The 27,510-nt window shown below is 36.2% G+C and overlaps 1 protein-coding gene and 1 long non-coding RNA gene across 2 annotated transcripts; one reads left to right on the top strand and one right to left on the bottom strand.

Moving 5' to 3' along the window:
- The first annotated feature begins 241 nt into the window (after positions 1-241).
- Positions 242-4,938, top strand: LOC147385185 (uncharacterized). Its single transcript, XR_015172796.1, has 3 exons — positions 242-417; positions 3,919-4,008; positions 4,471-4,938. It is a non-coding gene; the product is annotated as an uncharacterized LOC147385185 (long non-coding RNA).
- Positions 4,939-11,284: 6,346 nt separating this feature from the next.
- On the bottom strand, positions 11,285-27,438 carry LOC147385184 (retinal-binding protein). Its single transcript, XM_086425994.1, has 15 exons — positions 27,088-27,438; positions 25,954-26,081; positions 25,629-25,761; positions 24,244-24,400; positions 24,067-24,145; positions 21,573-21,613; positions 21,351-21,467; positions 21,118-21,198; positions 15,744-15,806; positions 15,553-15,601; positions 14,782-14,856; positions 13,166-13,213; positions 12,905-12,940; positions 12,743-12,817; positions 11,285-11,669 (listed from the first exon to the last, which is right to left on the bottom strand). Exons 1-15 carry the CDS (start codon positions 27,245-27,247, stop codon positions 11,595-11,597), a joined length of 1,317 nt encoding a protein of 438 aa, XP_086282120.1. The 5' UTR covers positions 27,248-27,438; the 3' UTR covers positions 11,285-11,594.
- Positions 27,439-27,510: the final 72 nt, after the last annotated feature.

Raw genomic sequence — 27,510 nt, 5'->3', positions numbered from 1 at the left:
CAAACTCATTGTAACGGTCTTGCTGATAATTTATCAGTGAATTCGTTGATTAAATGTTACGAATTCACCGAAAAAAATATGTTTTGGGAATTAAAATGAATACTCTACACAAACCGGGATTTTTCCATAAGTTGTATACGTTTTCGGAAACATTTCAAGAATTAGCATACATGATATGCGTTCTAACAGAAAGTTGGTGTGGCAATAGAATTTTTATTTAACCAGTATGTAAGTCTGCGAGTACAGCCGAATACCCTATTTCGACATAGAGACAGAAATTGGAGTTAAAAAGGAGACAAATTTCTACAGAGGATTCGAATTCTTTTAGAGATGTAGAAATGGATTTGATCCAGATTGAGCGCAGATAGTGGAAGTCCAGTCATTTGTTGTGATGCTGGTCGTATCGAGCTTCGATCTGTAAGTTTTCTCGTTGAATTGGATTCGCCAAACCTAGAATTTCGTTTCTCCTTGTTGATTGAAAATGGAATAAATGTTTATGCTACCACAATTTCATTAAATTAGGGTTTTAACAGTTTGTTTCATTAAATTTTATGCTTCATGGGTATTTTAGGGTTTATGCAACTTTAATTTTGGTTTTGATGCGATATTCCCTTGTTATTGTTATTCAAAGAGAGTTTGATCGAGTTGAATTTGGGCCAATTAGGTTAAAAGTGTTTAGAGTTCAGCGAAACGCATACTTCATAGGAAATGTAGGGTTTATGCATCTCAGAATTCTAATTTGATGCCAAATTTAGCAATCACTACTATTGAGAGAGGGGCTTGATCGATTACTATGTTTCAGTTTCTAGATTTTTTTTTTTTTTTCTGGATTTATTGATGAGAACGCGGTGTTGACCTCATCTAACATTAGAGATCAAAAGAAGGAATCGGTACTCATCCTTAGTTTCTCTAGCATTCAAATGGAGAGAGAGATTTGTAAATCTGTAAATTTGATTCGTAGTAGTTCTTGCTGGGAAATTTGAAATTGGCAAAAAATTCCCTTTTATTATATACTGAATTGTTTTAATTTGATTTCAACTGGAGATTATGCTAAAGCATTGAGTTTCTACTCATGGGTCCCAATCCTCTTCACTATAGTTTTCCTTTAGTTTGTGTGTCTCCAGTATTTATGATCAGTGTTTGGGTTTCAACGAAGGCCCTGCTTGGGTCGCCATCAACGAATGCGGACTGTGCAAACATGCACAGTAGCTTTAGAACTTAACTCTAGCCAAATGTCCAACCTGTTGAATCAACTCGATGGCTTGCGAGTTGACTCGAGAGAGTATATGTATTTGTCTAGTCCAACTTTTGGTGCATTTTACTTGTTGACTCGAATTGTTCAAACAAGTATTTGGCTCGAGTCAAATCAAAATTCAACTGAATTGCGTTGACTTGACCGAGTTTGAGTCAAGTTGATTTGTTTTAAAACATAGATGTATGGTGCTTGGTTGGTCCAATAAATCTCCTTTTCTTTATTTATCAATCTAAGCATTTTGTTATTATCTCGTGGGTCCCACCAAATTATTAATTTTTTTTTTGATTGGTCCCACCAAATTAAATCACAGGCCCACCTGAGAGTTAATGTAAGAAACTTCTACAATTGAGTGACTGGTTCCATAGGTCGTACATGCCCAATAGAAATATAAATTAGGCTTTGCTTCAAATGCTCCTAATAGTGAATGTTTCATTTTATTCAAATGGTCTTTCTTTGACTCTCTGTTTGTGTGCTCAAACAAAGAATTGTTCATTTGATTAAATATCAAATATTTGATTTCTATTGTAGCATAGGAAGTAAACTTTGTGGTACAACTGAAGGTTAGAGCACAATGACCTGAAGGCATGGTTTTAAATATCGGAATGTATCGGTCGATACGTATCAATATTGGCCAAGACCGATACGAAACATTGACCCTGAAACATTGAATGTTTCGGAAATGCATTGGCTGTACCATATCGATTTTTTCATTAACCGAAACAGTCAATCAATACGATATTTTAGACCATACCTAAAGGCACAAAAAAAAAGTAGATCAGACATGACCAATATTCATCACACCTACATATGACATTGATTCTCCAAATTCAAGAAAGAGGTATACGATCATGATTATCATTGTGCCCCATTATCATCATAACCTTTATCTAATAAATCATTGGGGATCAACACAATGTCTACTAAAAGATTAGGTAAGGCATGCCCTACCCATTTGTAATTACATAATACACTCAAACCCTTTATTCATTTTGAAGAGGTAGCCACAAAACAACTGCTTAAATGAATAGCTGAATCAAAAGGTGGAATTCTAAGCACTCGAGGAGAAGGAAGTTGAGGTTATGGAGATCAAAGCCATTCTCTTTTAATGACAAGCTCCAAGAGGAGTTTAAAGGGGTACTATTATTGGGATTCTTTGATATTGTGAAACTCTGTGTGTTGCTATTTTGTTCATGTTTTAGAATCTTTGGGGTTCTTTATTAGTTGGCGTTGTGCATGGATTACTATGTTATTTGGTAGGTCTCCTTGACCTCCATTCGAGCGTATTACTTGTATGCACTTCTTTTTAAATTGATTTTTTTTGTTGGTAGATTTCTTCTTTAAATGAAATCACTTTTCCCATAAAAAATGTGGACTTCTTGTCTACTATTAAATATTTGGCATAAAAAACTCAATGATCATTGTTATTGTCGTTTTCATCCCAAGGATGTGTGATTGGCTAAATGAATCTTGTTCCTCCATTCCACTTTATCTAGAACCACACCTTTTGTTGTTGAGAGTGTGTACACCCCCACTTTCAATATTTCAATTGACTTTCTTTTATTCTATCCTTATTGGAGTTACTCCTACATTTTATTGAGTGTGTTCATTACTAATTTTATCTTTCCTAGTCTTGTCGCTCGTCCATTTCAATATTTTCATATAACTTTATGCTTCTCGACCACCCTATATTCAGCTCCATGAAGCATGGTTGGTCTTATTGCCTTCTTAGATTTTCTTTTTCTTTTTTTTCTTTTAGTTAGATTTGTATCTGTTAAGCACATAGTGCTCCAGAAGTACCTCCATTTTAATTATCCGGTTCTGATTCTATGGGCAACATCTTCCTCTATCCCTCCATCCTTATATATAATGTACCGAGATAAAAAAAATAGTGGTCAGTTCAACATTGGCAAATAACATACACTCAAGTACACGCTATTGTATGAGCAGTTACTTCATCTATAACTAGAGAAAATAAATTCGAATTTAAAACCAGTCCCTACTATAAACCAGTTGTGATTGGGAACTCATTCGTCTCCTCTCCAATTTGCTCTTTCACTTGTTGCAACCCTCTTATACAAAGCTCAACGAGCAAGCATGATTTCAGTTTGGGGCAGCAAAATGTAGTTCACAATAATCAAACAATAATTGTCGAAGTAATTAAACAATTGTCTACCAACTTAGACCAACTCAGTTGGACCCCTGATTTATACCTGATGGTGGGAGAGGATAGGAGGGAGAGAGTACCTTGAAGGTTGGAGATCTTTGAAATAGGCCAGATGAGGGAAGAGGAGGTTGTTTTGTGCTTTGTTTGAGAATAACCAACGTTTTAAGGCTTTATGTCTAAGATGATCGCCATTTACAAAATAATTTTGGACATTCTGTCCCGCATTTTCTCATGGATTGTCATAACTAATGTCTTGGGGTGACGTGCAAACAAATGGAGGGAAACCAAGTTACAGGCCTAAGTGTTACTCAATTGCTTAATTTGCAAACGCTTTATTGGTGCACATATCTTAGAAATGTATAATCTTTCTTCCCTTTTTTTTTTCTTCTTGCTTTTTTTCCCTTGCTTAATACCATTGATCTACCAAGATGTAGTTATTCTGTCATTTCTGTTATGGAAGTGCTTTGGCTCGCTATGCATTATTATTTGCAATGAACAGGCATTGTGTTTTGCTCCCATCAATGATGACGATGATGCAGACAAGAACTTGGTTGCAGCGCTGTATGTCAACTGAGCTTGTTCATTGCATGTGAGTTTGATTCTTACTGTCTTGTATATCTGACTTTGCTTGGCTAAAATTTAACTTTCATCATCGTCATTTGACTCATTTTTTATGCCTTATCCTAAATTTGTTGGGTTGGCAGCATGAATCACATTTTCCATTCAGCTCTATCTAGAGTAGAGGCACATTTGTCTATAAATCTTTTTTAGTCCTTGTTTATTTTTATTTTGGTCTTCCTTTTTTCCATGTCAGAGCCTTCAACTTTTGCTGTAGAAAACCTGGTTGATGCCATCATTGGTCTCCATAGGTTTGAATATAGGTTAGGAAAAAAGAGAAGCTTACATTTTTGTATGCACTTGTAGAACAAGTTTGATCTAAACATGCAAGCCAATAAATTGTTACTGATTATCATTTTCGTTACTAACATTTGAAATTGTGAACAAATTATTATCCTCTGTCTTCATCTGCTTCTGTCTTTTTCTGTTCTAGAAAATGGGCTTTTTGGTGGAGTGTGTACGAGACTGTGATCGGGCTTGTGTTGTACTTTCCCCTGGCTATGCAAAGGTAACAAGGTTCACTTCACTTACTTTATCGTCATTTATTTTTTAATCACATAAAAATTGTTTGGCTGATCTGACATTCCTTTCAATTATGTGAATCAAGAGCACTAAAGAGAGCAGTTAAATAAATTAATCAAACACAAAAGAACACCAAACCTTACTTTATCAAGTTTGTTAACCAGCAAACCTTTGAGTGTTGAATTTTAGTTCTAAATTTGGAATTCGGTAGCCATCTATTTTCAATACCTTCGATCAAGCTCAAAAATGATTTTTATTTTTATTTTTTGAAAACTTTTCTTTTGATTTGAGTTAGTCATCCGAGCCTGATTCATGAAGTAAGGTTTGTTGGGTAACAAACTTGATAAAGTAAGGGAGTTTTTGTAATAAAGTTGCAACAGATAGGTTTGCCCAACAAATCTCTCGAAAATCTGTGGATGAGACTAAGTAAAAGTTGTAGTGCCATTAGAGCTATGATTTTTTCACATCAGAAGTTTATGCCTTTCATCTGCCAACCATTTGGCATGATTTCAATATATCTATATATATATATATATATATATATATATATATATATATATATATCAATGGCCAACAGTTTGGCAAACATTTTGGCAAACACATTTTTCAAAACATGGGTTAGAGGTCTTGGAATGGGCTGATTTTTGGTGAGGATGATCTCTATGGTGAGGAGATCATCATCACCAAAAATCAGCCCATTCCAAAACTTCTAACCTCATCAAAAATGGTTTACAAAAAATGGACAGTTCACGATTTTTCAACTTGTAAAATGGGGCTAGAAGTTTTGGAATGAGCTGATTTTTGGTGAGGATGATCTCCTCACCGTAGAGATCATCCTCACCAAAAATCAGCCCATTCCAAGACCTCTAACCCATGTTTTGAAAAAGTGTTTGCCAAAATGTTTGCCAAACTGTTGGCCACGGATAGGGACCCTATACATATATATTCCTTTGTTTTGTTTTCTGTAAGTCAACTGTCAACATAACAACGATCTTTACTTTTACATATTCAATTTTTTTTAAATATGTTTCTAATAACACTTACTACTGGGTCTTAGACCCATAGCTCAGTTGGTTTGACACATTGCAAAACAACTTCGAGGTGGTGTGTTCAACTCCAGCTTACCCATGAAAATAACACTTGTTACTGGAATATGTGATGATGAACTTCATCATGTTTCCCTATTTTGCATAAATTATTATCAACAACACTGATAAGAATGGGGAAATTTTATTGAGACATTTACTTGTTTTTGTAGGTTTTTTATTTAAATTTTCGGAACCAAAAATGAACAATGCTTTAAAACAGCCATCAGAGTCATAAGAACAAGAAGAAAATAATTTTATTTTCCATTATGTAAAAAACAATGCTTTAAAACAGCCATCAGAGTCATAAGAACAACAAGAAAATAATTTTATTTTCCATTATGTAAAACCAGCGTTCACTCGCCCACCCCAATTGTGCTCATACAGACAAAATAGTTCCCTTTCTACTAAGCTGGGTTCTGTTGTGTGTGTTTTGTTAATGATCCAATGTGAATTATTGGTCAAATGGTTAAGAGTTTTTTAATCATAAAGCTTAGATCATCAAAATCAAAAAACAAGAAAAACTCATAATTCAACGACATAAAATGAAGAAGTTCAAATGAAATTACATCCAAAAATCACAACAAACTTTATAGAACTCCAAAAAATCTGAGAGAGAGTGATTACTTATTTTTCAGAAAGTGCTCCTGTTGATTCAAATGTGGATGGATTTCTTTACACACACACACACACAGCCCAACACTTGAAATCATCCAAACGAAGCCCAAAATTTCAAAAATCAAACGAACACTTAAATGATTCCAGAAGAATGGAGGATTGACTTCTGTTAGCTTTTATTTTCAAAAGATCAAATAAAACAGGGCAACGCAAACCAATTTTTTTGCTAGTTTTTTTTTTCTCAATTTTGGTTTTTTTTTTTTTAATTTTCTTTTTGTTACGGATGCAAGCAACCTAAGAATTCTTGATGAAGGCCTCTCCATCGTCAGAATTTTCAAATTCCATTTCAAAACCTCAAAACAGCATTCCTTTTCAGAATTTTCTCACAATGAAGAAGAAAACAAACTCCAAAACATAAGTCGCCCAAGGTTTTAAACATCAATCTGGTATTTCAACTCAGAACAAAATCAAAAGAAATACATGAATTTGATGGAAATCTCTTTAAAAATAAATGGAAAAAAAAAGGATTTAGGTCAGAAAACAAACCTTTTCTGTCTAGGCGATTGGTGCGAATATGAATTTTGATAAAATCAAGAAATCCTAGATTTTGGTTCAAGAAATCAAATTGCAGAGAATCCCTAAACTTCAGTGGTTGTCATTACCAAAAGAGAAGATGAAGTCTGGAAGCTATTGTGATTGAGAGCCGAGAGATCAGAGAAAATCATGCTCTTATATGAGAGTTGAGGTGTATTCAAGGATAGATTCACATTAGAGAGGAAAGAGACGATAAATCGAAATACTACCCTCACTTTTTTTTCTTTTTTTCTATTTTCTGAAAATTGTTAAGTGTTAAAGGTTATGTTTGGGTTGAGAGAAGTGGAGCGAAGAGAAACTCATTTATTTTCTCTTCTCTCCATTTTTATCAATTTTCTCTTGGTAGTGTAATAGATAATAGATTAGATTTCGATATTTAGAACTTATGGTTCAAGGTTTTGGGGCTCATGTTCCAGCATTGGCTTCAGTTCTAGCCCAATCAATGGATTAACCCATGATTTAACTAAATTCGACTCGATCTAATGGTGTGCTTTTGAAGATTTATGGACATTTTGCGAGGTGAGGCAAGTTGACTCACTTGAACCTTGACCATTCACAATTAATAAATCCAAATTAAGTTGAGTTGGCCCGCCAACCAACCTTTCATTATTTTACAATCACCCAATCATTGAGTCAACTTAAGGGAGTGTTGAGTTTCTACCAACCTCAAACTAGTCAACTCCTTCGAACAAGCCATATTTTTTTATTTTATGAAACCAACCCCAAATTTGAGATCTCTCAATAATTGAAATAGGAAAGCTAAAGTTAAAAAAAACTTTAGCACCCAAATTAACTCTTTATGCAATCAAGAGCAATCCCTCAGTTTTTCACTTCAAAAACAACGTCACCAAATCATTCCCAAAAATCTGGTTCTACGTCTGAAAAAGAATCTCAAAATTTTGGATTTTACACAATCATTCAGTTGACTCGAAGTAGGTTATCCATTAATTATTCATGGTTTGAGCCACGATTGGCACTCCAGTTTTTTAATAAGTAATAGTTGTATGCCACCAATGTCGACTTGACTCCACAACTTTGATATAAATAAAATAAAATAAAACTTTCTTTACTTTAAGGGTTACTTTTATCTGGAATCTTACTCAAGGTCGTTGGGGACACATCACATAGATTATCAAAATTAGTAAGCCAATGTCACATCCTTCTTGATTTCATGATCTAAAAGAAAAAGAGAAAATAAAACAGAATTTTTTATTATTATTTTTACCTTGTTAAAAATCGATGGCTACCGATCTCAACAACTTAAAATAAAAAAAACACTTAACAGTAAAAATTAATTCTTTTCAAAGTTCTTTCTGTCAAAACTCTCCCTTAAAGGACCTATAGCTTCAGATCATGTTTTTAAGATGCTAACAAGGTGAGTTCATGAATGACCCTTAACAAGGCATATAAGTCAGTCTTTACTAAGTTAGTAAGGAAAATAATTCTCCTTCTTATTTATTTATTTAATCATTCTGCTCGTTTTGAGTGTCTAGACAACACCCACCGGATTGTTCTAATTGAGGTACAACCGTGCAAAATAGATAAACCTCAAAATCTTTTGTTTTTGAAGAGTTGTTGGAATTCTGTCGTTCACTACCAATAACACGTAATATTAGGTCATGTTTTTTATTGTAACAGATCAACCCAACGACCCTCAGTAAAGTTTAGTCTAGTCTTGATAGTTAGTAAGATTGACCCACCCAAAATAACATGTTTTAAACAATTAAAACCTCTTCAACTTGTTATGTTTGATTAAATGCCGCAAAACTCTTCACACTTGCGCAATTAGAGAGAGAGAGAGACGTGATGCATTAAAGAGAAGAATCCTAAGAGGGCTAGATTTTTTCGTTATAAAATTGGGTCCCAGTCTCCTTGGAACCCATGCTCTTTTTACAGAAAAAAAAAATTTGAGAGAAAAGAGGGGGTTTGGGTATTGACTAGAGAGAATATGGAGTGGTTATTCACTTACACCTCTTAATGTAAAGACGTTAGAGCTATAGCTCTCGGCAAGCCGTGGAGTGGCACTCTGCCAATAGTGATCTGTATCCTGCTCGTAGCAAGCCGACAGGGGACTTGCTCAAGAGGCATGATGCGGTGTGCCGTCTTGAGGCCCGCTTAGTGCAGAGCCATGTTCCGTATAGACGCCATACGTATGTGGGCAACCATGCTGGGGATCGCTGCCATACGTATGTGGTTTAGTGGGCCTCCGCGAGGATGTGCTCACCTTGGATTCAGATTTGAATTTGAATTCAAATTTCGGTTTTGACTTGGTTTAGGTTTGGGTTTTAGATTCGGACTTGAATTTGAGGTATTGTGGAATTTGGGGGTGTCTATAATGTACACTTGACTTGACTATATGTATCAAAATTGTGAGTGAGCCCTTACAAGTTACATAAATTTTATGAAGTACCTTAAAGATTTAAATGGGTCCACATCCAAATATGATCATTGATTGGGAACAGGTCTCGTTCGACCTGGGTTTGGGTTTTCGTAGATAAAACTCATGATCTAAAAAAATCCAAATGATTCATGTTAGATATTGAGCTTTGCCACAAAATATATGAGTTTAGTCCACTTAAAATTCATAGTCCTTAAAATTGGAATTGGACGATCTTAATCTTTAAATCAACTAGTCAAAGCTTATTATATCCACTGAAAATTGAAAAAGTTAATTTAAGTCTATAAATATCAAAATCTCTAAGGTTATGTTTGGATTGAGAGAAAGGGAAAGAAGAGAAGAGAAGAAAAGAAAAGAAAAAATAAATGAGTTTCTCACCACTTCTCTTGTTTGACTTGTTAAATGGGGAGAGGAGAGAAATGGAAAGAAACCCTTTTAAAATATTTTATAATGCCAAGTTTGCCTCTAAATCTCTCTTAAGATATTTTAAAATTTCAAAGTTGCCTCAAGTTCTCTCCGGTCAATCCAAACATGATGGAGAGAAATTGAGTCTCCTCTCTCCACTTCTCTCAATCCAAACACACCCTTAATCAACCAGTGAGTCTATTGAGTCAGGGGCATAGTTGATAAAGTTAACTTACTCAAAGTCTATAAATATCTAAGTCTCTATTATTTGGAGGGATCTATGGGCCACTATCTCTCATAAAAAAAAAACTCACATCTAAAATAGAAGAAAAAAAAACTCTCAAGCCCTCTTCTAAATAAGAAACCAGGTTTTTCAAAAGAGACAGAGACTGTAATTCTAGAGAAAATCAAGCTTAAAAGTTGTTCTTTGAAAGTCAAGAAATTATTTTCAGCCAATATAACATGAATCCTGAATAAAAGAAATTCATATAAAGTCATTAAATAAGATGAAACATCGCAAGCTACCACTTACAAATCAAGATCCACGTTCTCAATCGATCAAGCACGAAGTCTGGAGAGAAGAAAGTTGCACATTATAAATTTTGTACTTGACCATTAATCAGGGGAAAATATTTTATTGATCCAGTGTATTGAGGGCTATGTCTTCATTTTTCATAAAATCAATAAAATTCATGTCTACTGATTTTATGCATCTCTAGATAACTTGTGAAATTTGTTGTCGGCAATGACCCTCCACATTTTGAAAAATATTAGAGGTAACCCAGCGTTTTTAGAACTGATGACATACCCTTAACCTAAGTCTTCTAAGAGAGGTTAATATGATTGACCTAAATGTCCTCAACCTAAAACTTTAGCCAAAACCGCTTGATTTTCTGCCCAAAATCAATCATCTTCAACCATAGGATTGAATTGTTTACCCTAATCTTTGGCCATAAGATTCCATCTTCAACCTTCAAGCCTCAAGAACAAGATAAGATTTTTAAGAAACACAAGGATTTCTACAAGATATTGAAGACCAGATTGAATAGATTCTAGAGATTAACAACCTGTAGGTATCTTTCTCACTTGCTCAGTTACTTACCTTGTTATACAAATCATCATGTCTTATGTTTGGTGCCACTTATCATTTTTTCTTTTATCCTTTACTTTGTTTATGGCTCTTTAACGTGTTTCTGTAGTACTTGAAACTTGTATTTGCCATGTACAAGGTGTATCGCAGATCTTCTATTACTACAGTTTTCTACTAAAAAAATCTCAAATTGCTACTAGATTTAAACATCGGGCAAGGTTTTCAAAAACTGCCTACCTCAAGAGACGAAGCGAAACAAGACAAGCAAGACCTGCTGGTGTCTTCATCTTTTTTTTTTTAAGTTCAGAAATCTGCATTTTTACTCCTGTCTCAGTTCGAGACATCTTGGTATCATCTGTGATCCCAGACAGACGAGACCAAAAACCATGATAGAAAACCATGAACGCAAGAGTCAGATCCAACACAAACCATCTACGCCTCTCAAACCCGTCTACATCTTATTCCAATCATTTTAGCTCGTCAGCAGCAATACCATTCGACTGTATGTATATTATACCCAACATCCAGACAATAATAAAGAATAAGAAACAACTAAAATTCAGAAATAAGAACCAACAAGATACAGCATTTCCATAGTTGAGTGAACTCCACTGTCATCATCATAGTGTTGAGATAACACACTGAATTTGATTCAATTCATGTATGAACAAATGTTCATGAACAAAATACCAGCTCCCAGCTTGGAAATTACCTGTATAACTTTGATCTCACCCCTCTCCAGAGAAGGGATGCCAGAGAAACTAAAAATAATAAAAAGTAGAAATCATCAATTTGGGAATGGCTGTTTGCTTGCAGTGGAACTGCCGATGGAAGAAGCTCTCTTCTCATCCTTCCGCTTCAGGCACTGATGGCACTGGCTCTGATACTGGAGGTATAGAATCAACTTTGTATCGCAAACTCTGTCACAAAATGAAGGGGTGAATTCAAGAATCTGGTTAGCACTGTTCTTTTTTCTATTGCACACCACTTCTATTCATCTCTCATGTGCTCACTACGCACCAGCTAAAGTGCTATTTATTTCTAATTTTATTTACAGCCAATACCATGAGGGAGTCTTTCAGACCCACCCTTTGGTGGACTGAAAAGCCAAAAATCAGTTTTCAGCTGTTGGATTTGAGCCCATTTCTTATCATGGGCTTGAGATCTAGTTTTATAACTGGGCTTGCTCCTTGGAACCATGTGTAAGAATGCAGACATCTAACAGCCCAAAATCACAAATCAAACAAGGTGATGGGGTCAAATATTCATAGAGTAGTATGTGTGAAGTGATATTTTCGGGATACGGGCAAATTATTCTCAGTGCCAAGTAAAAAGAGGAAAAAAATATACGTAAGACGAATGAAACATCAGGATAACACACTTTCTTCCTGCATAACTTCCCTTTTTAGTTAAACTTATTTATTGCTTCTTAAATTCAAAATTCTAAAATCTCCCTCCATTCTTTCCATATCCCTCCAATATCCCAGCTCTATTTTATCTTCCTGCCCTTATTTCTCTCACCATTCAAATTCAAAATTCTAAAAACCTCCCCCATTTGCATATATTATGTACCTCTAGTTACTTTGACCAACACACGCATGTAACATACTCCAAGAACCTGGCCACATGAGCAGTCGTACAAATATACAGCTGATCCTTGTTGCTAACTCACTATGAATCAAAATAATTTAGAATATACATCCTTAACAAGGTCAATATACTCACCATGCACTCCATTATTATTATTGTTGTTGTTGCTATTCGGCTAAAACTCACCACCTTCATCTATAGGGACTCCACACCATGTGATTTTTCTAAACCAACTAAAGTGATGTGTAAGACCATTAATAATCTAAGAATGGCATGAAACAAATTGGTTTCTCCATGATATGTTTTATCATCAAAAAGTCCATTAGCATCATCATTGTAATCAAGAGTACGAATAAAGCATAACAAACTGATTAGGAAAGTCATAAAATGGAATATTATATACCTTCTTGAAAAAGGTTGAATAGGAGTTGTCCCAGATGAGTTTGTAGTGTCCAGCCATACATGTGCAGAAGTTCCCCTGTATGGAAATGCATGAGGTAGTAGGACCATTATACTCGGGCAAAGGAAAAAAAATATGAACCAAGCAAAAAAAGCATTAACTTACTTGATTAGAATCATAACGACGATAGGGTAAGATCAACTGAAGAATAACCAGCCATTGCCCAATCAAAATAAATCAGAACATTAATAAACCAAGAAGAAATTATAGAAATCACAAGAGTTACTGTATCAAAGATGACAGGAACAATTGAACACATGGGAGTCCTTTTTCCAGGGAAACCGATAGTGGAAGAAAAATATTATAAAATTGTTTGGTAACAATGGTGGAAATGAGTAGACAATACTGCACAACAGGACCACTTACTGTTATTTCCCCCGAAGGACTAGTATACTCCACACTAAAACCAATATCCTGTCCACAAATAATGTAAAGTCAGCATGATATGGAGTACATGTTTATATAAATTATAATGCCGTATACATGGCACATGACAGGGGGTGGACCCAACCATGAAAATTTCCTCATTGGACAATCGTAACAATTGTCAAATCAAGTGAATTTTTATTCCCATCAAATGATGTGAACATCACAATTGGATGAAACTAAAAGATAGACAGCAAGAAATATAAACGAATTTTGAATACAAATCATTTCATTAATATTATCTACCATCATGCATACCATTTGTCATATACTCATGATTCATGATTTCTAAGAACAGCAATATGGATTAAGAACTCTAAAAATTGAAATTGCCCAAATCTCAGTTATCACTCGCAAAGACTTTCTTTATGAGTGCACTTATGTATGAAGGTAGACCAATAGCCAGCTGAGGTATTCATTTTGCTCCATAATTACTGGGCAAATAGATTACTTGGAATTTCCCCAAATTGAATATAACATGACTCCAAAGAATCCAGCTCCTTCCTGAATTAATCTCAGCTATGACGCCTATCTTTGTTAAGTGATACAACACCTAAATAAGTAGTTGCATTCTTGCTATCTCATTTTAAGCATATTGCAACAAATACCATAGTTGTTGGTCTTTTTATAATGAATTGACCTTTTTATGGATAAGTAATGAAGATTTTATATGGAAAAATATAAAGAATCACAAGAATGAAATACTAAACACAGAAAGATGTTGGACGAGCTCATTGTCTTGTGATCAAGTCAGCAGCAGCATATTATGGTTGAAGGAAATGTTTATTACACCATAAATGATGTTCCGAGACCCCCTTATCTCTATGACAGGACTCATGATCAATCCATCTTTGTGAGGGATAAGGAAGCTTATGTTATGCACTTTATCATTTTCTAAGGGTAACAATCAGATATAAAGGAAAATATCAAGGTTACGTAGGCACCAACCTGCATCATTACTACTTGTAAATTAAATAGATCAGGTCATAGTCGGAAAGAAATGAAATGCACAACACAGTGAAACACATCAACAAGGTTTAAGAAAACCTAGTTGTGGGTCTCAGGAGGGTGAACCAACTAATAATGTTCAACTCATTACAGGGCAGAAAGATCAACCAAATGTCATGCATGTGAAAAAGACATAGGGTCCATGACATATTTGATTTTCTGATACAGCTGATGATAAATGTGCTCCAATAAAAGGAGTCATCATACCCATAAGGGTTCTTAGAATGCTTCATCCATCCATCTTTAGCATATCTATCCATATAACTTCAGCTTGGCATATATACTACCAACAGAATCTTCTTCCATATTCATATCAAAGCTTGCACACTGCAAGCTCAACCAATCCAAATACAATAACAAAACCTCTAACCCCTGAAATTTGATTTCTAGAACCTATTAAAGTATTCTACCAATCAATCAAATAGTTAGTGAACCCTTGACTTAGGCAAATGTAATTATAGGAGATACTGAAGCATGTAGACAAAGAACAAAACTAGGAACGCATAAATTTTACATTTTAGGACAAAAAATTGAGATAGTTGGTATACCATGTTCATTTTGCCCGGTGTTAGTGAGAAATCCCAAGCAATATATGAATTCTCAGAATCCACTGTCAATGAGACCTGGAAGGAGACAAGGAAATTGAAAGATGTGATGACTAGAAGACGGCAGTTATCCTCAAGTTAGAACCCATGAAGATGAATTCATAGATTATTTATCACTTAATGAACTGGAGATACGAGAAATTAATTACAAAATGTTTGAATTCTGTCTATTATGAAAGATCAGTGCTTGATGGACTTACTAAATCAAATATGAGATACAAGCATGTTTTGCATTCATAAAGATGGTGACCAAAAAATAACATCAAATATGAGATACAAGCATGTTTTGCATTAAAGATCATGTAGATATCACATTGCAGGAATCCTTCAACAATCTAGGGGAAATGAAACCAAGGCAACACACATGCATAATAATTTTCTCCTGCGTGCTAAGAGTCCAGAAATCTTTTTCGACACATTTAATGTTTATCCCCACAAAACATGCTAAACACAAATAGTTCCAACGAGATACGAGATCTAAAAGAGAAAACCATTACTATAAACAAGTTGAAAATCTTGTTTGCTAGCTACCTAGCAATTAAAGCAAGGGCTTGGCTGTGCTCAGGCATATACTGATCAATTAGTGAATGCTTCTGCTAAATTGAGAAGATACCTTGCCCATATGAACATCTCAATTATTGATGTAAAATTTCCTTACTGAGAAAAACATGCACAGTAATATTCATTGGTGAAGAGTCAATCTTGGTAACAAACCTCGTAAGTTTTCCCTGCTGGAATGATGGTTTCTTTGTAATCATCAGTTCTGTTTTAAAAAAAAAAACACATTTAAAAAAAAAAAAAGACATCTTACACTTGGAAACTTTGGGACAGATTTTAGTTTCAAATGAATCTGTACATTATACATTTTCAAACAGAGTACAAGAAAATAGAATGACAGAACTTGCCTTGCTTCTGAAGCACCACTATCTTCAGCTGAAATAAAGAAGGGGGAATTTGCAAAGACCTCACTGTGAAGAAGATGCATACTATTAGTAAAGGAATAAATGACAAGTCCCACAGCACAAGGAAAAGCATATAGTTCCACCACCGAACAACCACTAAAGCCAAAGAGATACCCACGTATAAAAAAGCTAGCTTCTCCAGGCTTGCAAGGCAAACAACAATTAAAGTTTCGTTTGATTGTGCCAATCCCCAATTTCGCCAATAAGGACTGAGCGAAACCCTTCAAACACTAGGACACCATTCCCAGTGGTCGCTCCTTTTTTTTTCCTTTCAAGAACACTAAAACATCCCTGAAGGTAATCTAATAACTAACTTCATTTGAAACATAGAAGTTTTTTTTGATAAGTGTAATATATTAAATGAAGGAAAATTAAGTACAAAGAGGCCGAGGAAGACTCTAAGAGAGCAACAAACCAAAAAGAGAACAAAGCATCAAAGACTACATAAAGAATTCCATCTAAAAACGAAATCATCAAAAGTGATCCCCTTGAAATCGATGTTCTGCTTCGCCCAAAGATATAATAAGCCCAAGATCTCCAAGAATATGTCGTGAGAGCTTCTCATTCTATTGTTAAACACCCTGTTATTTCTCTCGTTCGACACCCCCCAAGCAATAGCCGAGGGAAGAATAGCCCACAGAAATCTTTTCCTGGAAGAGAAGACATTACTGGCCCACCCTTCTAATAACAGGGAATACTTACAAGGAAGGACCCAATGAATACGGAAAAGACCAAGGAATATTGATCAAATTTGGTAAGAGAATGTGCAATGAATTAAAAGATGGTCGACAGACTCCCCATCTTTCATGCAAAAAAGGCAACAATTTGGAGTGATCCACCCTCGAGCAATCAAATTGTCCAATGTAAGAATCTTCCCAAGGGAAGCCAACCAAACAAAAAAGGATATTTTAGCTGGAACGAATTTTAACCAAATGATAGATCTCAAGGGGGATTGCTCGGCAAAAGGGTTGAGGCACTTAAAAAACGAGCTGACAGAAAATCTCAAGTCTTTAGCCTTCGTCCATTCCCATCTGCTTGTTCACTGTCATTGAGAGGACACAAGTGCAAAAGATCAAGGAAAGATATCACATATGTTAGCTCCCAATCATTAAAGCTTCTCCTAAACCCCAAATCCCAAGTGGAATTGCTATCGTTGCGAATCAAACACTGCTGAATCGAGCAGTTCTTTTTTGTAGAACAGGCGTACAAGGACAGAAATTGAACTGCTAGAGGCGATGTGCCGCACCAACTGTCCTCTCAAAATTTGATCTTATTACCCGTACCCGCTTTGAATCTAATCCCTTTCTCGAATTCCTCGCTCAATTTCAAAATACCCTTCCAAACACTACACCCGTACGAGTCTTTAGCCTCACTGCTATACCAACCCAACCTCTTTTCCTCGTACTTCGCTACAATGGCCCTCCTCCACAATCTACCCCTTTCCTCCCCAAACCTCCAAAGCCATTTCCCTAAAAGTGCTCTATTAGCAAGTCTAAGACCCCTAAAATCCCTAACCCCCCATCCTTCTTGGGCTTACATATAACCTTCCATCTAACTAAGTGATACTTCCTCTTACCACTCTTGTCATTCCATAAAAAGTTCCTCATAAGCCTTTTCAATCTGATTTCAACCGACTTAGGGAACGTGAACAGGGACAGAAAGTAAACCGGGATACTCGTCAATGTGCTTTTAATCAAGGTAACTTTCCCTCCTTTGGATAGGTACTTGGCCTTCCATGTACTCAATCTTTTCTCCATTCTCTCCAACACCCCTTTCCAAATTTTGATGCTATTGTAGGGTGCTCCCAGCGGTAATCCCAAATAAGACGTAGGTAAAACATCATGCCCACAGCCCAAGGTTGCAGCCATCAAATGTATATCATTCACGTTTCCTACTCCAAAGAGCTTGCTCTTATGCAAATTGATATGTAAACCAGAAATGACCTCGAAGCAGCACAAGAGGACCCGTAACACCCTCACCTGATCCCTTGAATGATCCAGGAAAACCAAGGTATCGTCCGCAAATTGTAAGTGAGAAATCAACGGCCTATCGTTCACCCTAAACCCCGAAAGCCTTCCTAGTTCCACTGCTCTCCTAAACAATCTACCCAAAGCTTCTGTTACAATAAGGAACAAGAACGGAGACAGCGGATCCCCTTGCCTCAAACCTCTCGATCCCCTAAAAAAATCAGCCGGGCTCCCATTGACAAGAATCGAGTAGGAAACCGTAGTAACACATTTCATAATCCAACTAATCCATTTTGCCCCAAACCCCATTCACCCCATCATATATTCCAAAAAGTCCCAACTCACATGATCGTATGCCTTTTATAAGTCTATTTTTCCAATCATCCCCTCTTTCTTTTCCTTAATCCTTGAGTCAAGACATTCATTAGCCATCAAAACTCCATCCAGGATTTGTCTTCCCCTTATGAAGGCCCCTTGTTCATCCTCGATAATTTTGGGGAGGACTATTTTCAACCTCAAGGCTAACACTTTAGATATAATATAATCTTTATACACTGAGCCCACCAAACTAATAGGTCTGAAATCACTCAACTTATCCGAACCGACTTTCTTGGGGATCAAGGCCACGAAAGTACTATTGAGATTGTAATCCATGCAATTCTTGTCTTGCAACTCTTTGATCACTTTCATGAAATCTTTAACGACGACATCCCAGCAATGTTTGAAAAACTCCATAGTGAAACCATTTGGCCCCGGGGCCTTGTCCCCACTCATAGAGAAAAGAACTGATTTAACCTCTTCCTCTTCAATTTGTCTTTCCAACCAATCCCTATCCTCTTGACTTATCGCATTAAACTCTAGGTTATCCGGTCGGAGTCTCCGTGGTTCTTTTTCTTTGTACAGATCTTTGTAGTAATTCACCACATCTTCCCGAATCTCATCTTCTCCCACCACCTCGATATCCTTAATGGAAAGCTTATCAATCTAATTACTTCTTCTATGGAGGTTGGCAATCTTGTGAAAGAATTTTGTATTATTATCCCCCTCTTTCAACCATTTGACCCTCGATTTTTGTTTCCAACTTATCTCCTCCATAAGCGCCGTTCTTTGAAATTCGAACTTCATTTCCATTCTTTTACCTCTTTCTTCGGCATTCAAATTTCCTTCTTCCTCCTTTTTGTCCAATATATCAATTTCTAACATGATCTCCTTCTTTTTTTACTTCTATTCTCCCCAGAACCTCCTTCTTCCATTCCTTCAGTTTTTCTTTCATGAGCTTCAACTTATTCTTAAACACATATCCCGGACTACCTCTAAAGGAACACTCATTCCACCATTTCCTGACGAGATCTAAGAAGTTTGGTTGAACTAGCCACATGTTTTCAAATCTGAAAGACATTGGGTGCTTCCTAGGATATCCCGCTTCCAAGAAGATAGGGGTGTTGTCAGAAACTGGGCTAGGACTGGCCGAATGGATGACATTATGGAACTTCTCCTCCCACACATTATCGACCAAGAACCTATCTAATCTAGACATCCTAATGTTACCTTGGTAATTGGACCAAGTGAATCTTCTACCCAAAAGAGGGAAGTCCATTAAGCAATGATTGCTAATAAACTCGTTGAAATCTCTCATGCCTTTGGAAATATTCGAACCCCTATTCTTCTCATGGGTAAACATTGAAACATAGAAGTTAACCAATAATGACTAGAATATTTCCCACTAAAGCCCCCTTTCCTGACTTCCAAGGGCTACTGGCTTAAGCTAATTGCCTGAATGAACATAGATCTCAGTTCATCAGCTCCACAATAAGTCACTAAATACAAACTAGTTTAACTCTTTCTCACAAGTAGTTGATATGCAGTAAGCTTACCAATGAGACAGATGAATTTGTTGCAATAAATCTTCTTTGGTATAAGATTCAGCCACTTACCAACATAATTTTTCATGGTTCCTTAAAAAAGCATATGATTGCAAGTGCTATATCAAGCTTGAAAAAATTCCCTTTCTATGGAATAACCATAAAAGAGAACAATCTACAAAAGATTGAGATTGATCTGTCTTGGTATCACCACCAGCACATTATCAATTAAACATCTATTTCTCTAGCACTTCTTATGGACATGAAGAATGTTCATAAACTCCAAGAGCCCATGAGAGTGAAAACACATCATTCACTGCCAAAAACTTGGATGGGTGAAGCATCAATATTGATCAAGATAAAACCACATTACCTATTTATCATATCATTACTAGAAATTTTTAAACAGATATAATCAAATGTCGGTAGCAGATAAAACTTTTTGCACTTCAGGTCGTATCATACAAGCAGCCAAGAACTGCATCAATCCAGAGGGTGCAATTGATGGACGACATGGCACAAAATAATAGAGACTACCTGACCCTAACCAATCCGCATGCGGACTTCTTTCACAAGATGTGAATTTCTTTAACCGCTTGAGTTTAGCTCTAGATCAGATGGTTAAAACCATTCAACAGGTGCAACTTTTGTAGATGGGCACAACAAAAAGTGCCCCACTGATTAAATGGACAAATCAATGCACAGGATGGACACGATATTGTGTTCCCATCACGAATAGAAGTCCACTATGCATTCATTTGTCATCACCAGCAATGAGAAATGGGGGGAAAAAAAAAACTCCCAACAGTAATTGAGTAGAAGCCGGGAAGATTATGAGATTGAATCAAGTATCCTTCATTCACTGTAGATTCACTAGAGCCATTTAGTGTAATTATACTTCTCTCATGATCATCCATTGGATCTTGCTCAAATTAGTTCTCTCTCTTTCAAAATTGAAATATGACTGCCTTCCGATCATGCAAGAAAACTGTGGAGCTTCCTTCCATTTAGAATTTGCCAAGGAATTTGAAAGAAGAGGAACTAGCAGGTGTTTGAAGCGAAGAAGCTTGATGTTAACGAAGTCATTATCAGTGTTTTGGGCCTTTTTTTGGAGTAAACTATTTAAAGAATTCAGGGGTTTCTTTTTTAAGGACTTCATGTTCGGTTTTGTGTCTAGTGAGGAGGGAGGTTCAGAGGGTCAGGTGCTTATTCATTTAGTAGATCCTGTTTGGTTGTCATTCTTGTTGGTGTAGGATGGCCTACTCGACCTCCTTCTCTGTACATTTTTTTCTTTCTTTCCTTCTTCAATGAAACCTCTGACCAATCCAAAAAAATCTACTGTGTTTGAGCAGTTCACCAGGCTATATTAGAACAACACATGCTTAATATGTGCAAGGACATGAACACCAAGCATTAAATGATGAAAGGACTCATTATCTTTATAACAAAGAAGAAGATTCCTAGAAAAGAGAGAGTTAAATAGAATACCCAATAAATTTAATAAATCTTTCCATCTCGGAGGTGTAAACATGCACTGCTTGCTCTAAGATAGCAACTTGATCCTTTTCCCTGCTCAAAGGAAATAAAAAGAAGAAGAATTACGGAAACCAAGCAAGCAAAAGAAGTGAATAAACAACAAGAAGTAACATTATCCAATAGTTTACTATCATTAGATTTAGAACATTACAAAATGGTAGTGCAAACAATGCAAGAATTCTTACAATTTTTTAGCCTCAAATCGCCCCCAAGAGAGAAGAAGAAACATTCGAATAGAAAGTACCATTGTTGTAAGGCTGTACAAAGATGGTCCGTAACGCTGCCGTTGCTCTTCCATAGGCCTAAGAATAAATTGTTTTCAATCGTCATTTCTTTTGTATAAATACCAAGAAATCTATGAAAGGTGAGGGAGGTATGGTATGCTAATTCCAAGATAGAAAATGTACCCATGATCATCATTTAGTTGCTGTATGAAATCTAGCAAAACCTGCATGAAATAAAGGTATTAGAAGGTATATGTAACATCATTTAATCCACCAGCTAAAGTCTATTGGAAATGCATCAAGAGCTAAAAAGCCCAAGATAAAAAAGAATTGTACTAGAATTTTCTAGGTTATCAACACAAATGTATCATCGTTCATCCCTTTACAACTTGATGCAGGGCAACCCAGGTTTTATCGGTTCTAGGTCTATTCTACTTTAGGAAGAGGGGAAAGACAAATTAGGTGGTGATGAAGAAAAAAAAAAAAGAATTATAGAAAGGACAATTACAAAATTTTGCAATATAGTTAGAAGTAAATCGGTTTAGGTGTATGAAATAGGATTCACTAAAAGGATCCAGAGTAAATGTAACGCCCCAGACCCTCAATAGTACGATAGTGTTCGCTTAGGGTCGAAGCATACACGACTTTAAAACGCGCCATTCCTTATAAGGCCTAGTTTGTCCTTATAGATCAAGCTCTGAACGTTCTCTAGTCTGATGTGGGACTAATCTCATTTTTCCCTATCATTCCACCCCACAACGTGACGGCTCCACTTCCAGCCAGTGGCACATCAACGAGGCCGTGACAACCTCCCTACCAAACAAGAAGAGCCATCTTTGACTCTGATACTATTTGTAAACCCCAAGCCGACAACAATACGATATTGTTAGCTTTGGGCCGAAGCTCGCACGAGTTTAAAACGTGTCATTCCATGTAGGGTTTAGTTTTTCCTTATAACCCAGACTTTAAACATTCTCATGTCTGATGTGGGACTAATCATACTCCTCCATGCAATTCCACCCCGCAACGTGAGGGATCCATGTCGACCCCTCGATCTCCACAGCCTTTTTCCATGTCTACTTAGTGGCACACCAGTGAGGCAGTGACAACAAAGTTCTATTTGGGAACTTACAAAATTAAATTCAAAATGACAACCTTAGAACTTCTCTCTAATTTGAATCATGAAATTTTGAATTGACAACCACTTTTTTGATAACAAAGAATACAAACATGGAAATGGTGACCAATAAAAAAAACATGGAAATTGTGCCTTAATAGGCAATACACCGCACTAGCTCCTAGAAGTGAACATTACTCCCTATTCCAACCCTTGAAGCTATCCTACTGCAAAATTTCAGAAGAATTTTAGCAAGGCCTTTCAACATGCTGCAGAGAATAAAGATCTCTATATTTTCCCACCCACAGACTCTCACGCCAAATTTTGCCTTAATAAGGCTATTAATCACCATCAAACCCCCACAGCCACTTCCCCGTAAGCATTGAATTCATATGTTTAATTTCCCTAACCTAGGCCTCCTTCCTTTTTTGGAGAACATATGAGTTTTCACTTCACTAAGTGAAATTATGATTTCCATCCATATCATTCCATAAGGAATCCCAAATCAATTTATCTAATAGCAATTCCACACTCCTATAAAAGTGATAATAACACGAACTTTTTCTATCAAATGGCTAATAGCACATCTCCATGCTCACAGTCAATGGGGGTTCTTAAAGATGGACAAAAATAAGGGAAGGGTAATAGAATTTTACAAAAAAATCGTATGAGGAAAATGTGCATCAACTTTCTTTTCATAATCTAGCTTTTCGAAGCATTTCCTTGGATCAGCAAGCATGTTTTGAGAGGACCCTTTGAAGAAGAATAACTGTACCAAACAGTTGTGGGTAGGAGTGGTGGAAAATCAGTGGAGTTGGACGGCCTCTCTATCAATTTTTCAAGTCTTGTTGGGATGTATACAGAACCATTTAATATTCTATTTTATGGTTTTAACAGTCCAAAAATATAGCATACCCACTTCTTTATCCCTTTCATCTTCCAAACCCCTTTTTAGGGTTTTGTTACCACCTCTATAGACTTGTAAGGACTAAAGTTTTGGCCCCACCAAACCACTCTCATCAAGATGTAGCTCTTCAAAAGAAACTGATTCTGCTATATATTTTTTCCATATTGCAGTTGTATCAAAAGAACAACCATGCTCCAACATAAATGTACCTCCCATACTGCATAAGAGTTTCCCTCCTAACTTCTCCTCACGTAATAAAGTTCTTAAGAAAAAGGATGAGAACATTGCTTTTGCTTCCAGTAATCAGTGTAAAACAGAATATTTTGGCTTGAGAAGTTCACTTCCATAACATTCCGTAGATTTACATCACAGCCATTGCTTACAAGTTTATGCTTCTTAAAACCTTGCCCCTCATATTCACAGCTGTCAAATTTCTCCAACAAAATGCCACTATATGCTCAAACAGCCAAGATTGCAATCAGAAACACAATGTATGGGAGCTAAATGACAATATTCAGATTCTCCAATTAAAACAAAGGTGGATGCAAAATGGAAGGGGTTATCCATTACTGATAAATAATCATCCAGAATTTTGAGGCAAGGACCAAAGGAAATGTATAAACTAAGAGGCCAAAAAAACTCAATGGACATACCTGTGGAACTCCTACCAAGTACTTCACAAGTGTCTTGTAGACACCTGTTGCAGAACCAAGCTGGGCTAATTGTCTCCTTCTGGAAAGGAAACATTTGTTAGCACTTAAAAGTTTAATATTTGTGAAACTGTTCAACAGCAGTTCCACGACTGCTAAGTGAAAATATAGATACCACACCTTTCCATTTGCTGTTTCCATAGTAAAGCATATCGATCACGTATATTTCCACCAGAATTAACCAAAGCATCAACCTCAGCTTGCTTATTCCTCTCCGAACGCTCTCTTTGCTGTCTAATTAGTGTACCTCGAAAATCCTGAGGCATGTAGGTCATAACTGCAAATATATTCACAGATCACCTGATCAATTGTCAAGAAACTATCTTAGAAATGGGCAGAAGCAGGTGGACTGCTATTCTAAAGAACCTATAATAAATAAATAGTTTCTTGCAAGACATAACAAGGAATGATGCTCTAAATCTAATGCAACAGAACATTATCCAACAGATAAATAGTAGGGAGACCCCAAGGAAATCTCTAACAATGAAAATATGTGAAGGGATCATTACAAAAAAATGAAAAATTTACCACAATGGAAGCATTAAAAACATTTACGGTCGTAAATGCTTAATAAACCCAGTAAAAGCTGCACAGTCATCTACCAAAACTGTTACGGGGAGCACGTGAGATATGTCATAAACATTGAACCAGATATTATCATCAGCACTGTTCAACAAATTCTAAACCCACATGATCAATGAGACCCATTGTTGCAGAAAACCATTGGAATTGGATTACTGGTTCATAGGATTTGTTAGCTAGTTACAATCCACAGTAAGAATCATATGATTCAGTTTCAATAGAATCAGATACTATTTGTCGTGTCCTAGTATCAGTTAATAAATTTTACAATCCACATTAGAAGCCATACAATTCAAGTTAAATAGAATAATCGACAAAGCTCATCATCATGAAGCCTTATCCTAGAAAAATGGTTTCGACTGATTCTTAAAGAAAGGGGAAGAGGTCAATTTGCAGATATACAATTTTAGAGGTATGAAGGGTTTCTCCTGCCTCCAACATGTAATTGCCACTGCAAGCTCCTGGTATGTTAACATTCAGCTTTTGGGAATTATCTTTTATGTTCGATTTTTTTATTTATTATTACACTTATATATAGGAAGTTAAATTTTTTCATAACTAATCGGTGGCTTGTAAATGGATACATCACAACTATGTTTTCCTCCCACTTCTACAACTTCCTTTTGTAGACTCCCCTCAAAAGTTTATGGGGTTATTTCTAAGATTTAGATAATGCACTTAAGATAGGAACAAGAAAGCAAAGAAAAATGAACAAGTCATAAAACTATTACCCAGTCCCAATTCCAACACCAAAACAGAAAAATTCAAGAAAAACAGTAAAACACCCTCTGAGTGTGAAGCCCATGGCAAAGGAATTCACATCAATACGAATACAAACTTCCATAGCAATATTGTATGATCCATTGTATTTAAAACTTCTACTAGAAAGTGGTAGTTGCGCATTTAGAAAAGTAAGAACTAACCTGTGTTTAATATATTCTCAGAATTCTTCTGTTGGAATGATTCCAATATTTTCAAAGTGTTTTGCAATTTAACTTTGAGCTCTCCAAGAACTGTAGCAATTTCAATGTCTTCAGGTGTGGACAGTTGCTGAAGCTGCACCAATGTCAAAGATGTTGTTCACATTTACATATTGTTCACCAACTAACTTTTAGATGGTTTGTTCATTATAAGAGCTACATTTTAAAGCCATCAACCCAATACAACTCATGAAGAAAAAAGAAAGGACAAAGCAAGTACAAATTGGAGATTATAATAGACACGCAAAATGAGAGTCTTATATTTTACCAGTATTGGCCAATGAGGTTTTTCTAATAGAAATAGAGTTTCTTCAATGTGCTCTCTATTCTTCCACATGTTCTCGTCGATTTTATGTGGAGGAGGACAGTCTGCTTCATGCGCCAAGAGACTTTCAGCTAGAAAACAAAAAACATTTCCAAAGTAAATTAGCTACAAAAAAAATTGCTCAAAACTGAAAAAAAATGAACAGCCGACATTTTTCCCTCTGAATGCTTAATTATTTTTATTTTAATGCATGTCAATTGTCAATACTGAGCATGAGTTGGTTATGGAGGTACTAGCTTTGTTATTCTTTTGGTGTAAAAGGTTTAAGGAGTTTAGGGGTTTTTTCTTTGAAGATTTCCTTGATAATTGGGATAGGGTGTGTAATGTAGATATGGCGTAATGTTTGTTCTATCTTGGGCAGCTTGTTCGCCTTTTGATAGGTTTGTTGTTCTTTCTTTCGGTTGGTCTCCTTGGCCTCCACTTTTTTTAATGAAATTCTCTTTACCGATCATAAAAAAAAAAAAAAAAAAAAATACTGAGTAGGTGTTTATGGAATGGAGTGGGTAGTAATTTGGCCACACCTACAGGGTTACGAGTGTTTGGATTGGTGGAAATTGGTTACAGGGTTTTAAAAAGTGTTTTGAGGCATATGCCTCAAGACTTACCTTTGGTTTGGGATACTCCAAAATGAGCTATGCCCCTTAAAGGTTCGCCCTTTACGTGCATATGATGACTGTGGTAGAATTTAGTAACTTAAAACAGCTCAATTTCAAGTAAGCAATAACAGAATGGAAGGGCTCTGTTCCTCAGTGATGCAAAAGCATCATATATCTTTATCCCAATAGAAGGAGAGGCTCAAGGTCCTAGCAAAACTCTTCATAGGGACTAACATCCAACCCTCTCTCTTCACTTGTTCAATAAATACCCCAACACCCCACCCCCAAAAAACAAAAAACATCTGTAAAATTCCAGACCTCCACCTCTCATCCTAGCTCTCAAACTCTTAAAATTAAAAAATAAAAATCACCAGAACTACCCGGAGATGAGCATTAAAACTATTTAAAACATAAAAGGGTGACAAAATTAATTTTTTAAAAAAAAAAAAAACGGAATAAATGTCGAAAAAAAAAAAGTCACCTTGATTGAGTGGAAGCTCCTTCTTCAAATCGTTGGACATGGAAATAAGCACAGATGAAAGGCGGGACACATCTTCGGAGAGAGAGGTGAAAGGGTACTTGTCGTAAAAACGGGCTAAAAAATTCCTAGTTATGGGCACCAATCCCTCTGTGGATGCCATTGTTGGTGCAACAAGAGTGGATCTAACCTCACCTTCCTTAATGGAGATCTAACACAACACAAGCTTCGAAATTGAAATTACTTCACGGAGAAGGAAAATATTCTATATCTTTGAGGGCAGAGAGGGAGGAATCTATTACTTGGACAAGTCCACGCCTTTTAATGGCTCGTTTCAAGAAGGGTACCAACGTGCGTAAATGAAAAACACGACTGTTGCCTTTCTATCTAAGTCGTGATGCGGTGAGATTGTGTTTACTGCTATTC

This window comes from Akebia trifoliata, chromosome 15 (assembly GCF_017979445.1).
Source record: "Akebia trifoliata isolate Shusen 1 chromosome 15, ASM1797944v1, whole genome shotgun sequence".
NCBI lineage: Eukaryota > Viridiplantae > Streptophyta > Magnoliopsida > Ranunculales > Lardizabalaceae > Akebia > Akebia trifoliata.
Note: the sequence above shows the minus strand (reverse complement) of the source record. Positions and strands in the feature narration are given on the sequence as shown.

Excerpts from the sequence above, each read along its gene's own strand:
- LOC147385184 (XM_086425994.1), bottom strand. The coding sequence starts at position 27,247 with ATGGCATCCACAGAGGGATTGGTGCCCATAACTAGGAATTTTTTAGCC. Across the intron at positions 24,401-25,628 it reads TGAGAATATATTAAACACAG|TTATGACCTACATGCCTCAG; the intron begins GTTAGTTCTTAC and ends ATATATTTGCAG. Across the intron at positions 14,857-15,552 it reads CAGCAGGGAAAACTTACGAG|GTCTCATTGACAGTGGATTC; the intron begins GTTTGTTACCAA and ends GTCTCCTTCCAG.